General features: G+C 42.7%; 1 protein-coding gene across 1 annotated transcript; it reads right to left on the bottom strand.

Annotated features, from left to right (window-relative positions):
* Nucleotides 1-5395: 5395 nt before the first annotated feature.
* LOC142704583 (folate receptor beta-like) lies at nt 5396-11428 on the bottom strand. The gene is made up of 4 exons (XM_075848290.1): nt 11297-11428; nt 6402-6590; nt 5815-5950; nt 5396-5673 (listed from the first exon to the last, which is right to left on the bottom strand). The coding sequence occupies exons 1-4, from the start codon at nt 11426-11428 to the stop codon at nt 5396-5398; spliced, it is 735 nt and encodes a 244-aa protein (XP_075704405.1).
* Nucleotides 11429-15468: the final 4040 nt, after the last annotated feature.

The raw sequence follows: 15468 nt of genomic DNA, 5'->3' as shown, positions 1-15468 counted from the left end.
CATCTCACTACTATACTGACTGATATACTCACTACATTACACTATATACACCATCTCACTACTATTCTGACTGATATACTCACTACATTACACTATATACTATACACATCTCACTACTATACTGACTGATATACTCACTACATTACACTATATACACCATCTCACTACTATACTGACTGATATACCCACTACATTACACTATATACACCATCTCACTACTATACTGACTGATATACTCACTACATTACACTATACACATCTCACTACTATACTGACCGATATACTCACTACATTACACTATATACACCATCTCACTACTATACTGACTGATATACTCACTATATTACACTATATAAACCATCTCACTACTATACTGACTGATATACTCACTACATTACACTATATACACCATCTCACTACTATACTGACTGATATACTCACTACATTACACTATATACACCATCTCACTACTATACTGACTGATATACTCACTACATTACACTGTATACACCATCTCACTACTATACTGACTGATATACTCACTACATTACACTGTATACACCATCTCACTACTATACTGACTGATATACTCACTACATTACACTATATACTATAAACCATCTCACTACTATACTGACTGATATACTCACTACATTACACTGTATACACCATCTCACTACTTTACTGACTGATATACTCACTACATTACACTATATACACCATCTCACTACTATACTGACTGATATACGCACTATATTACACTATATACACCATCTCACTGCTATACTGACTGATATACTCACTACATTACACTATATACACCATCTCACTACTATACTGACTGATATACTCACTACATTACACTATATCCACCATCTCACTACTATACTGACTGATATACTCACTACATTATACTATATACACCATCTCACTACTATACTGACTGATATACTCACTACATTGCACTATGTACACCTTCTCACTACTATACTGACTGATATACTCACTACATTACACTGTATATACCATCTCACTACTATACTGACTGATATACTCACTACATTACACTATATACACCATCTCACTACTATACTGACTGATATACTCACTACATCACACTATATCCACCATCTCACTACTATACTGACTGATATACTCACTACATTACACTATGTACACCTTCTCACTACTATACTGACTGATATACTCACTACATTACACTGTATATACCATCTCACTACTATACTGACTGATATACTCACTACATTACACTATGTACACCTTCTCACTACTATACTGACTGATATACTCACTACATCACACTATATCCACCATCTCACTACTATACTGACTGATATACTCACTACATTACACTATATACACCATCTCACTACTATACTGACTGATATACTCACTACATTATACTATATACACCATCTCACTACTATACTGACTGATATACTCACTACATTACACTATGTACACCTTCTCACTACTATACTGACTGATATACTCACTACATTACACTATATACACCATCTCACTACTATACTGACTTATACTCACTACATCACACTATATCCACCATCTCACTACTATACTGACTGATATACTCACTACATCACACTATATCCACCATCTCACTACTATACTGACTGATATACTCACTACATTATACTATATACACCATCTCACTACTATACTGACTGATATACTCACTACATTATACTATATATACCATCTCACTAATATACTGACTGATATACTCACTACATTACACTATATACACCATCTCACTGCTATACTGACTGATACACTCACTACATTACACTGTATACACCATCTCACTACTATACTGACTGATATACTCACTACATTATACTATATACACCATCTCACTACTATTCTGACTGATATACTCACTACATTACACTATATACTATACACATCTCACTACTATACTGACTGATATACTCACTACATTACACTATATACACCATCTCACTACTATACTGACTGATATACCCACTACATTACACTATATACACCATCTCACTACTATACTGACTGATATACTCACTACATTACACTATATACTATACACATCTCACTACTATACTGACCGATATACTCACTACATTACACTATATACACCATCTCACTACTATACTGACTGATATACCCACTACATTACACTATATACACCATCTCACTACTATACTGACTGATATACTCACTACATTACACTATATACACCATCTCACTACTATACTGACTGATATACTCACTACATTACACTATATACACCATCTCACTACTATACTGACTGATATACTCACTACATTACACTATATACACCATCTCACTGCTATACTGACTGATATACTCACTACATTACACTATATACACAGCATCTCACTACTATACTGACTGATATACTCACTACATTACACTATATACACCATCTCACTACTATACTGACTGATATACTCACTACATTACACTATATGCACCATCTTACTACTATACTGACTGATATTCTCACTACATTACACTATATACACCATCACACTATATACACCATCTCACTACTATACTGACTGATATACTCCCTACATTACACTGTATACACCATCTCACTACTATACTGACTGATATACTCACTACATTACACTATATACACCATCTCACTACTATACTGACTGATATACTCACTACATTACACTGTATACACCATCTCACTACTATACTGACTGATACACTCACTACATTACACTGTATACACCATCTCACTACTTTACTGACTGATACACTCACTACATTACACTATATACACCATCTCACTACTATACTGACTGATACACTCACTACATTACACTGTATACACCATCTCACTGCTATACTGACTGATATACTCACTATATACACCATCTCACTACTATACTGACTGATATACTCATTACATTACACTATATACACCATCTCACTACTATACTGACTGATATACCCACTACATTACACTATATACACCATCTCACTACTATACTGACTGATATACCCACTACATTACACTAAATACACCATCTCACTACTATACTGACTGATATACCCACTACATTACACTGTATACACCATCTCACTACTATACTGACTGATATACCCACTACATTACACTATATACACCATCTCACTACTATACTGACTGATATACCCACTACATTACACTATATACACCATCTCACTACTATACTGACTGATATACTCATTACATTACACTATATACACCATCTCACTACTATACTGACTGATATACTCACTACATTACACTGTATACACCATCTCACTGCTATACTGACTGATATACTCACTACATTACACTATATACACAATCTCACTACTATACTGACTGATATACTCACTACATTACACTATATACACAATCTCACTACTATACTGACTGATATACTCACTATATTACACTATATACACCATCTCATTTTTCTCCCTAATCCCGTGACTGTGTTTGTTCCAGTGTGAAGTTTAGCCTCAGAGTAGTTTATTCTCTGTGCCAAGTGTCATCACGCCAAGTCTTCATGGACCATGCCTTGTCATTAAGGGGTTAATTTAGGAACTCTGCTCTGTGATCAGTATTAATTTAGGGGGTCTATTTTATGTGTGTGTGGGGGGGGGGGGGTTCTCTATTGGTTTAGGGTATGTAATAGTTTAGGGGTTTGGGTTCGGGGTGTTAATCTTTTGGACCGTGACAATGAAAATAAACTAACAACTAAATCACTGGCGCCATAAAGCGAATACTGGCTACGTTCTTAAGGGGTTAATGAATTCCTCCAGACACGACCTATTGGGGTCTATTTATTTAGGGCTCTGTGTTGACCACCACCTTAGACCCCCGGGGAGGTTTTCATTAAATACACATTATGACTGAATCCATAGCGCAGTCGACTAATCCTGTCGCAAAGGTCACAAACGCAAACTTTTTAAAAGTTTCCGTCACCATGGAGATGGAAATGCAAGCTAAGGTTTCCGCTTACCTTTCCGTTGAGGGGTTAACTCGACTGAGACCTCCGGTGTAACCCCCCCTCCCCCCCCCAACGGAAAGCAGCGCTGGTGTGAACACAGCCTAACCTGATTTCATTTCTTCACCCCCTCGAGCTGTGGATCTCTTGGAGCGGGAGGGAAGAGAAGTCTGATATATTAACCAGTAAAACTCCAAACCAGAGCAACTCCTCAATGTATGCAAGTCTCCACATGGGCACTAGATGGCAGCACGAGCCATGGTCATTATCGCGCCAGCCACAACCCAGGATCGCTGCTTCCGCTATAACCAATTACCGCAGATCAATCATTAACGGGGGAAGAGACTCCATTTTATTAACCCATTCAGCTCAGCAATCACTGCGCTCGGACTTTGTCCCTCACTAACCGCAGTTACAAAGCGATTATTATAGAGAACACGGAGCTCGTGCGTCGATGCAATGAATTCTTGCCTTTAATCTAGTAAAATGTAGAAATGCTGCAATAAACTTGTATTTCCACAACCTCTGCTTGCTGTCAGTAAATGACTAGTTTTATCAAGAGGCTGAAATTTCATCCTGTTCGGACAACAGATCTCTCTAAAATCGGAGGCTTTGAACATTTATGTCCAGTTAAGAAGCATCAATGCAGAGCCCAGGACAGGCGAGGGATTAATGCTGCTGTTCTATGTGTCTAGATTAGATACAATTGTAACAAATCCTCAGCTGTGCGAGCATGGCTAGGACAGGATGGTAGGTCAGCCTCCGGATGTAAACAAGAATGTGCTAATTCAATGACAGCAAGCAGAGATTTTGAAAAGGATGAGGAACTGATAGTCTATTAAACAGTCGTAGGACTTTTCTTTATACAATGATTACGATTTATTTACAAGACCGGAGCTACATTTAGACTTTTCAGGGTAAGGGGGAGGGGCAGCAGTGGAGGGGGAGGGGCAGGAGTCGTACATCTCAAGTAGGTAGTTATTTGTTACATTATAACGGCTTTCATTTATCCTGGATATAACATTGAGGGCGTGGCCTTCTACACCTCCACTCCAGCCCCTCCCCCTGCTCTACTTCTGGACACCATTTTATTCGTGTGTATGGCCCTTTAATAACCAAAATCCAATGCAAACAAATTGCTACATTTCCACGTCTTACATTTTAATTAATAGCGGATTATTTTGTGCTGTGGAGGATTTATAGCAGCGGCTCTTGTGGGCAAACATGACTCCATCCAGCAGGGCGGCAGCAGTGAGGTGCACCCAGGGGTTAATCATGCGTTACGATCGTTCCTCATGGCGGTAGTCGTGGGGCGCAGTCGGTTCCTGAGCTGTATAGTCCCAGATTAAAGGTGCGGCACTTTACACTGCCCACAATGTGTAGACTGGTGCCAGGAATAATAGCAGCTCCAGGTGGGGATGGCGGGCGGAGTTTTTGACATTTGCGTAGTATTGAGCCGCTTTCACGTTAGGAGAGACGTCATTGTTTTCGAACCAGAGTTGCATACAGCGCTCGCTGCCTCTCGTGTTCTCCGTGAACTTGTAGGAATTGCTCCAGACCTTCTCACAGAAATCCTTGGGGGAGGGGAAGACGACACTCAACTTCTGGCACCGCCTCCCAGCCGGGCACTTGTTGATTCCTGCGAGGAAAATAAATAGGAGGAATACACCTTTAAGGCGGCCATAGAACCAGACAAATCTCGTATTAATGGCGAGCTGCAGACAACGGTGGCCACTCTGGTTCAGTCATCGTCCGGGCGGGGTGGGGGGGTAACACTCACCAGTCGTCCAGTTCCACCCCGTGTGCCAGTTCTCCATGCAGGTGTAGTCGTGTTTGCAGTCATTGTACCAGGTCTCGCAGTCTTCCTTACACAGGGGAATGTCCATGATACGCTCCTTCCTCCAGGTCTGGTTCACCTGTGCAAGCAAAATAGAGCGACCCTCCATTATACTCCAGTCACATCCAAAGCTGCATTCACAATTCTGCTGGTTTCTTAGGCTTTAGGACACTACATCATACTAGTTCAGCCTACTGGTTTAGCGTCTGCACTCTGTTGTGGTGCATTGTAGGAGATACACCATTAAAAAACACACTACACCTCCTGCAATGCAGTTCCAAGCTTTATCAGAACGTATTTACTATGACAGCCAGCAAAAATGTGAATGCAGCTCTGGATGTGACTAGAGTATAATCAATGACGTGACACCAGAATTGTAAATAACGACGTAGTTGAGACTTAAAAAAAAAAGGTAGAAATTAGGGAGCCGGGACCAGGAGCCCATCATGGGAGGGTGGTCAGGACATTATAGGAGTTGTAGTTTGACAACAGCTTGAGACCCCCACATTACCACCCCTCCCCCTTCTTACCTTCATAATCCAGGGCCCCAGGTTTGGGGAGCACTCATAGAAACACGTGTCCTGGATAAAGTGATTTCTGCATTGTTCGGACATAACGCCGCAGTGGTCCCAGTTAAAGTTGTAGAGATCGGGTGCGTCCTGGTGAGCAGCATGGGTGGTGTTCTCTGTACAACACGACTTCAGCTTCCATGGAGAGCACTGCACAGAAGACAACACGGATATAAAGCGTATACCAGGGCAGGGGCAGCGCAGAAACTGCACATCCAGCATCACCACCCCCATCACCAGAGCGGAGGCAGCGCAGAAACTGCACATCCGGCATAACCACCCCCATCACCAGAGCGGAGGCAGCGCAGAAACTGCACATCCAGCATAACCACCCCCATCACCAGAGCGGGGTCAGCGCAGACACTGCACATCCAGCATCACCACCCCCATCACCAGAGCGGAGGCAGCGCAGAAACTGCACATCCGGCATAACCACCCCCATCACCAGAGCGGAGGCAGCGCAGAAACTGCACATCCAGCATAACCACCCCCATCACCAGAGCGGAGGCAGCGCAGAAACTGCACATCCAGCATAACCACCCCCATCACCAGAGCGGAGGCAGCGCAGAAACTGCACATCCAGCATAACCACCCCCATCACCAGAGCGGGGGCAGCGCAGAAACTGCACAACCATAACCACCCCCATCACCAGAGCGGGAGCAGCGCAAACACTGCACATCCGGCATAACCATCACCAGAGCGGGGTCAGCGCAGACACTGCACATCCGGCATAACCACCCCCATCACCAGAGCGGAGGCAGCACAGAAACTGCACATCCGGCATAACTACCCCCATCACCAGAGCGGGGGCAGCGCAGACACTGCACATCCGGCATAACCACCCCCATCACCAGAGCGGAGGCAGCACAGAAACTGCACATCCGGCATAACCACCCCCATCACCAGAGCGGAGGCAGCACAGAAACTGCACATCCGGCATAACCACCCCCATCATCAGAGCGGGGGCAGCGCAGACACTGCACATCCGGCATAACCACCACTAGAGCGGGGTCAGCGCAGACACTGCACATCCGGCATAACCACCCCCATCACCAGAGCGGGGGCAGCGCAGACACTGCACATCCGGCATTACCACCCCCATCACCAGAGCGGGGTCAGCGCAGAAATGGCACATCCGGCATGACCACCCCCATCACCAGAGCGGAGGCAACGCAGAAACTGGTAATGGGGGTGGTTATGCCAGATGTGCAGAGTGGGGGCAGCACAGAAACTGCACAACCATAACCACCCCCATCACCAGAGAGGGGGCAGCGCAGAAACTGCACATCCAGCATAACCACCCCCATCACCAGAGCGGAGGCAGCGCAGAACCTGCACATCCGGCATAACCACCCCCATCACCAGAGCGGGAGCAGCGCAGAAACTGCACATCCGGCATAACCACCCCATCACCAGAGCGGGGTCAGCGCAGAAACGGCACAACCACCCCCATCACCAGAGCAGGGTCAGCGCAGAAACGGCACATCCGGCTTGACCACCCCCATCACCAGAGCGGAGGCAGCGAAGAAACTGCACATCCGGCATAACCACCCCATCACCAGAGCGGAGGCAGCGCAGAAACTGCACATCCAGCATAACCACCCCCATCACCAGAGCGGAGGCAGCGCAGAACCTGCACATCCAGCATAACCACCCCCATCACCAGAGCGGAGGCAGCGCAGAAACTGCACATCCGGCATAACCACCCCCATCACCAGAGCGGGGGCAGCGCAGAAACTGCACATCCGGCATAACCACCCCCATCACCAGAGCGGAGGCAGCGCAGAAACTGCACATCCGGCATAACCACCCCCATCACCAGAGCGTCCCACAACAAACCTCATAAGAAAGACTGGAAGTTACACAAATCTGCCATTTCTTGGAGGACAGGGAGCGCAGATAGAAGTGTAAGGCTCTGTTCACACTAAACAAAAAACAGCCGTAAATACGGAGCTGTTTAAGGGAAAGCCCCTGATTTTCAGCCATTTTTTACGCCCGTTTTTGGAGCGGTTTCTCTAGTGAATCAACGAAAAACGGCTCAAGAATTGACCAGCACTTTTTACAAGGTTTTTTACACGGCCGTCTTTAAAAACGGCCACAGAAAAGACGCCCAGTGGAAACGGGATGCCGTTTTTCCCATTAAAAAAATCAATGGGCAGATGTTTGGAGGCGTTCAGCCCCTGCATTTTTAACAGTTTCAGGGCGGTCACAGATTAAAAAATCGCAAACAGAACGCCTCCAAACATCTGTCCATTGATTTCAATGGGAAAAACCGCGTTCTGTTCCAACGGGGTGTTTTTTTACGAGGCCATTTTGAAAAACAGCTCCAAAAAAATAAATAAAATAAAGCTGAAAATCAGGAGCAGTTTTCCCTTGAAGACAGCTCGGTATTTTCAGACGTTTTTTTTATTAAGCGTGTGAACAGACCCAGATGTCTCCGGTCACTGCCCAAGCAGCACCAAGAGATACATCAACTTCAGATAAACTTCATAGACAAACACAAAGCAATGTAATTCTTATCTCCAGGGAGTTAAAGGCCAGTATTATAGTAGTTATATTCTTGTATATAGGGGCAGTATTATAGTAGTTATATTCTTGTATATAGGAGCAGTATTATAGTAGTTATATTCTTGTATATAGGAGCAGTATTATAGTAGTTATATTCTTGTATATTGGGGCAGTGTTATAGTAGTTATATTCTTGTTCATAGGGGCAGTATTATAGTAGTTATATTCTTGTATATAGGGGCAGTATTATAGTAGTTATATTCTTGTATATTGGGGCAGTGTTATAGTAGTTATATTCTTGTATATAGGGGCAGTATTATAGTAGTTATATTCTTGTATATAGGGGGCAGTATTATAGTAGTTATATTCTTGTATATAGGAGGCAGTATTATAGTAGTTATATTCTTGTATATAGGAGGCAGTATTATAGTAGTTATATTCTTGTATATAGGGGGCAGTATTATAGTAGTTATATTCTTGTATATAGAGGCAGTATTATAGTAGTTATATTCTTGTATATAGGGGCAGTATTATAGTAGTTATATTCTTGTATATAGGAGCAGTATTACAGTAGTTATATTCTTGTATATAGGAGCAGTATTATAGTAGTTATATTCTTGTATATAGGGGCAGTATTATAGTAGTTATATTCTTGTATATAGGGGGCAGTATTATAGTAGTTATATGCTTGTATATAGGAGCAGTATTATAGTAGTTATATTCTTGTATATAGGAGCAGTATTATAGTAGTTATATTCTTGTATATAGGGGCAGTATTATAGTAGTTATATTCTTGTATGTAGGAGCAGTATTATAGTAGTTATATTCTTGTATATAGGAGCAGTATTATAGTAGTTATATTCTTGTATATAGGGGGCAGTATTATAGTAGTTATATTCTTGTATATAGGAATAGTATTATAGTAGTTATATTCTTGTATATAGGAGCAGTATTATAGTAGTTATATTCTTGTATATAGGAGCAGTATTATAGTAGTTATATTCTTGTATATAGGGGCAGTATTATAGTAGTATATTCTTGTATATAGGAGGAAGTATTATAGTAGTTATATTCTTGTATATAGGGGGCAGTATTATAGTAGTTATATTCTTGTATATAGGAGCAGTATTATAGTAGTTATATTCTTGTATATAGGGGGCAGTATTATAGTAGTTATATTCTTGTATATAGGGGGCAGTATTATAGTAGTTATATTCTTGTATATAGGAGCAGTATTATAGTAGTTATATTCTTGTATATAGGAGCAGTATTATAGTAGTTATATTCTTGTATATAGGAGCAGTATTATAGTAGTTATATTCTTGTATATAGGGAGCAGTATTATAGTAGTTATATTCTTGTATATAGGGGCAGTATTATAGTAGTTATATTCTTGTATATAGGAGCAGTATTATAGTAGTTATATTCTTGTATATAGGGGCAGTATTATAGTAGTTATATTCCTGTATATAGGGGGCAGTATTATAGTAGTTATATTCTTGTATATAGGGGGCAGTATTATAGTAGTTATATTCTTGTATATAGGGGCAGTATTATAGTAGTTATATTCTTGTATATAGAGGGAGTATTATAGTAGTTATATTCTTGTATATAGGGGGCAGTATTATAGTAGTTATATTCTTGTATATAGGGGCAGTATTATAGTAGTTATATTCTTGTGTATAGTGGGCAGTATTATAGTAGTTATATTCTTGTATATAGGAGGCAGTATTATAGTAGTTATATTCTTGTATATAGGGACAGTATTATAGTAGTTATATTCTTGTGTATAGTGGGCAGTATTATAGTAGTTATATTCTTGTATATAGGAGGCAGTATTATAGTAGTTATATTCTTGTATATAGGAGACAGTATTATAGTAGTTATATTCTTGTATATAGGGGCAGTATTATAGTAGTTATATTCTTGTATATAGGAACAGTATTATAGTAGTTATATTCTTGTATATAGGGAGCAGTATTATAGTAGTTATATGCTTGTATATAGAGGCAGTGTTATAGTAGTTATATTCTTGTATATAGAGGCAGTATTATAGTAGTTATATTCTTGTATATATAGGGGCAGTATTACAGTAGTTATATTCTTGTATATAGGGAGCAGTATTATAGTAGTTATATTCTTGTATATAGGAGCAGTATTATAGTAGTTATATTCTTGTATATAGGAGGCAGTATTATAGTAGTTATATTCTTGTATATAGGGGGCAGTATTATAGTAGTTATATTCTTGTATATAGGGGCAGTATTATAGTAGTTATATTCTTGTATATAGGGGCAGTATTATAGTAGTTATATCCCTGTATATAGGGGGCACTGTCATTCTCTCACCTTATCATGTAAGTAGTCCTCAGGCCCTGGCTCTGGCTTGTGGTATTTACCCTCCATGCACACATTCACGTAGTTTTCTTTGGCGGCAGACAGTAAGGACGCAGCGGTCAGGAGGAGGCTACAGCGCATCATGGTTCTAGGTGATAAACATATAGCACTATAATAACCACATGTTGGGCCGCTTTGTCCTGGGTCAGGTATATACAGACTTTTTGTACTGATTGATTTTAACTATTGAGTGGCAGCTGCAGTAGGAGGAGGAGGTTGGATGCAATCAATCATTTAAGCTGCAGCTGTACAAATCATCTGTAGCGCCGGCCTCAGGTGGGAAATGAGATGACGCTCAGTTGCACATTACTATTTCCATTATATGAGGGATCTGACCGCACTCCCAGGCACCTGCGGGTCGGTTTATTAGGTTTCTGTAAGTTGTTACTTCGTACAGGACTTTTCTGATATTTTTGGCAATCTCTGCTGCTTCTGGTTTTCTGTCTGAGCTGACAGTGTATCGTAAAACTTTCTAATAAGGATTCTGCACGATTTTCATGATATTTGCTTGCTGTCAGTGTATAGAAACATTAGTTTTTACATACAGAGGCTAAAACCCATCCTGTCCTAATACTACTTTCAGATGACCGTTTGTTACAATGTGTTTTTGCAGGAAAACCGTATCGATCCAGACAGCAGGACATGAGAGACTTTCAGCTGCTGAAATCCCTGCACCTGCTGCAGAAACGACCTGAGCCGGATGTATGGAGCAAAGTAGTTGCAGAAATTTCTGCAAAAAATATCTGCCATGTGTGAACCCAGCCTAATACTTCAGCAGCCGAAAATCTCTTTCTTCTGTCCTGGACTCTAAACTACAATGATACATTGTAACAAACGGTCAGCTGAGAGTAGTATTAGGGCAGGATGGGTTTTCAGCCTCTGTATGTTAACAAGAATGTTCCCACTCACAGCAAGCAGAGATCTAGAAAAATGTAAGACATATAAACGTAGAGTTGTAGAACTTTTTATTATCCAACAATTAATCTTGTTTATAGTTTGCATTTTTCTGTCTTTCCAGAGGTTACGTGAATAAGATCATATATTTACCCATCTTTCCCAAACCCCTGAAAGGCCGGTCTGCCTAGTTATGAGTGAGAGATGGATTGTTACATATTAACCCATAAATAGCCCAATTTGATGCTTCTGGAGGTCAGGGAAACCTGGGTGACCCCCCCGCCGGAAGCTGTAATGGGGGTCATATTGGTTATCACCCAGCTTTCCCACAAACAGAATTAAGAAGAAGCTGGTATATTTCACCACTCCACAAAATCAGGAAGAGATCTAAGCTTAACCCACGATTAGTGCAGAACCGCACTACAAGTCTCAGCAAGCTACATGTAATAAATATCAGGATATGCTGGGGGTGGTAGTGGCACAAGAGTTAAATAGACAGTGATCACAGATACAGGGAATAGTTCATACTTACCACAAAGGGAAATGCCAGTTCTGGGCCCAGGTGGGCAAATGCTGGCGTTCAGGTGGCGTTTAGGAGATGGAGGATCAGGCAGGCGTCAGGGAGATCAGGCAGGCATCCGGGGGATCAGGCAGGCGTCAGGGGGATCAGGCAGGCATCCGTGGGATCAGGTGGCTAGGAGATGGCGGATCAGGCAGGTATCCGGGGGATCAGGCAGGCGTCAGGGGGATCAGGCAGGCATCCGTGGGATCAGGTGGCTAGGAGATGGCGGATCAGGCAGGAGTCAGGGGGATCAGGCAGGTATCCGGGGGATCAGGTGGCTATGAGATGGCGGATCAGGCAGGAGTCAGGGGGATCAGGCAGGTGTCGGGGATCAGGTGGCTAGGAGATGTCGGATCAGGCAGGTGTCAGGGTGATCAGGTGGCTAGGAGATGGCGGATCAGGTAGAGAACTCGCTCTTTTCCTTATCACTGCTGGAATCTGCGGAGTAGGTAGAAGACAGCTCTTTATTCCACATTATCCCTCCTGCTGGGAGCAAAGTGCGAGCTGCCATCAGCATTAATCTTTAGCCACGACGTCCACCCCTCAGAGGGATCCACGTGCGACACTTACCTGCAGAGATCTCACCTGAGCAGCAGCGGAGGCTTCATCACATCTTCACTCCTCAGGAGGCAAAATATCAGCTGAGGGGATTAACTGGCCACTGACATGCGATAACTGCTGGCTGACTATCCTGCCAGCCACTCACCCCGGTATGCTTGGGCAAATGGGATAAGCGGCTGCACCTGACTGGCACCACTTATATATTTTTTTTAACGTTTGAATTGAACCGTACGATCCTTGTTGTCAGCTGACGTGTTCTACGTTATGTCTGTCGTCCGCTTTAGGAGGGGGCTACACACAGACTTTGTATCATGGCCGCTCTAATCTCAATGGACACGCAATCCCCTCCGCAACTTGAAGGTAAATGGCAAGTGCGGATTTACCATATGTAAAGGCAGGGCCAACATCAGCACCCGGCGAACCCGGACAAGTGCCGGACCCTCTACCCTTCGGAGGGGCCCACTTGGCCGCCGGGTGCTGACGCTGCCGTCATGGCTCCACCAGGAGTGAAAGCCTCGGCCAGAGTGTTGGCGACGGGGTTCTGCTTCTAGAGGGAGCCCCTGGTTAGGACGCGGCATAACGACCACAGAAGCAACCATAGCGGCTGCTATAGGGACGCGGATACTATTGAACGCTTTGGCAGAGCAGGGAGGTAGCTCCCTACTCTGACATTTACTAGGCTACAGACTACCAGGCAGAGTGCTAGTAGCTAATAGCTCTCTGCCCGGGACATTGGCTCTTCGGTTGCCCCATATATGGACAGTGATGTCAGGGGCTCCTCCTGAAGCGGAATCCCCTGCCAAAGCAACAGCAATGCTCTAATTGGGGATTCCACTCCTAGAGGGAGCCCCAAAGGTGCTACCTACAAGGAGGGGACTTTGTGGCAATACCTGGGTGGGGGGTTTTGTGGCACTACCTGGGAGGGGGGCTGCGTGGCACTATCTACAGTGGGCACTAAATTTATGGGGGTACAATATGGGGGTCTAACTTTATCTAAATTTATGGGGGCATAAACCGGGCCTAACTTCTATAAGGGGGCACAAAGTAACGTTTTCTACAATTTTACTACCGCCGTGAGTTCCCCCGCAAAGGGGTCCACTAAGTCTGTGTCGCCCAAGGGCCCAAATAAACCGTGAGCCAGCCCTGTGTATACGGATTGTGCAGCTTGAGCAATCCCTTCTCAGGTTCCCTGGTCACTACATTAGGGTGGCACGGTGGCTCAGTGGTTAGCACTGAACTGTTGCACTGTTGCCTTGCAGCGCTGGGGTCCTGGTTCTAATCTAAACAAGGACAACGTCTGCATGGAGTTTGTATGTTCTCCCTGTGTTTGCGTGGGTTTCCTCCGGGTACCAGGTTTTCTCCCACACCCTAAGAACATACCAATAGGGAATTTAGATTGTTACCCCCAATGCGGACAGTAAAAGAGGACCTCTGTACAGCGCTACGTAATATAATATGCTGGCGCTATATAAGTAACTGAAATAAATAAGTTGTCTTTTTTCCAAGCTGAACAAGCCCAATTTTTTGAGCCTTTCATTGTAAACGACACCTCAAATCCCATTTAATAATCTCGTTGAACCTTCCCCAGTTCTCCTATGTCCTTTTTTACAATGTGGAGCCCAAAACTGAATTTCATATTCTAGATGTGGCCTTAGAAGGGATTTATAGAGGAGGTGATATTACATTATAGAGGGGGTGATATTACATTATAGAGGGGGTGATATTACATTATAGAGGGGTGATATTACATTATAGAGGAGGTGATATTACATTATAGAGGAGGTGATATTACATTATAGAGGGGGTGATATTACATTATAGAGGTGGTGATATTACATTATAGAGGAGGTGACATTACATTATAGAGGGGGTGATATTACATTATAGAGGAGGTGATATTACATTATAGAGGAGGTGATATTACATTATAGAGGAGGTGATATTACATTATAGAGGGGGTGATATTACATTATAGAGGAGGCGATATTACATTATAGAGGAGGCGATATTACATTATAGAGGAGGCGATATTACATTATAGAGGAGGTGATATTACATTATAGAGGAGGTGATATTACATTATAGAGGAGGTGATATTACATTATAG

This window comes from Rhinoderma darwinii, unplaced genomic scaffold (assembly GCF_050947455.1).
Source record: "Rhinoderma darwinii isolate aRhiDar2 unplaced genomic scaffold, aRhiDar2.hap1 Scaffold_3358, whole genome shotgun sequence".
In the NCBI taxonomy this organism is placed as follows: Eukaryota; Metazoa; Chordata; class Amphibia; order Anura; family Rhinodermatidae; genus Rhinoderma; species Rhinoderma darwinii.
The sequence above is the reverse complement of the archived record's forward strand: the minus strand, read 5'-3'. Positions and strand labels throughout refer to the sequence as shown.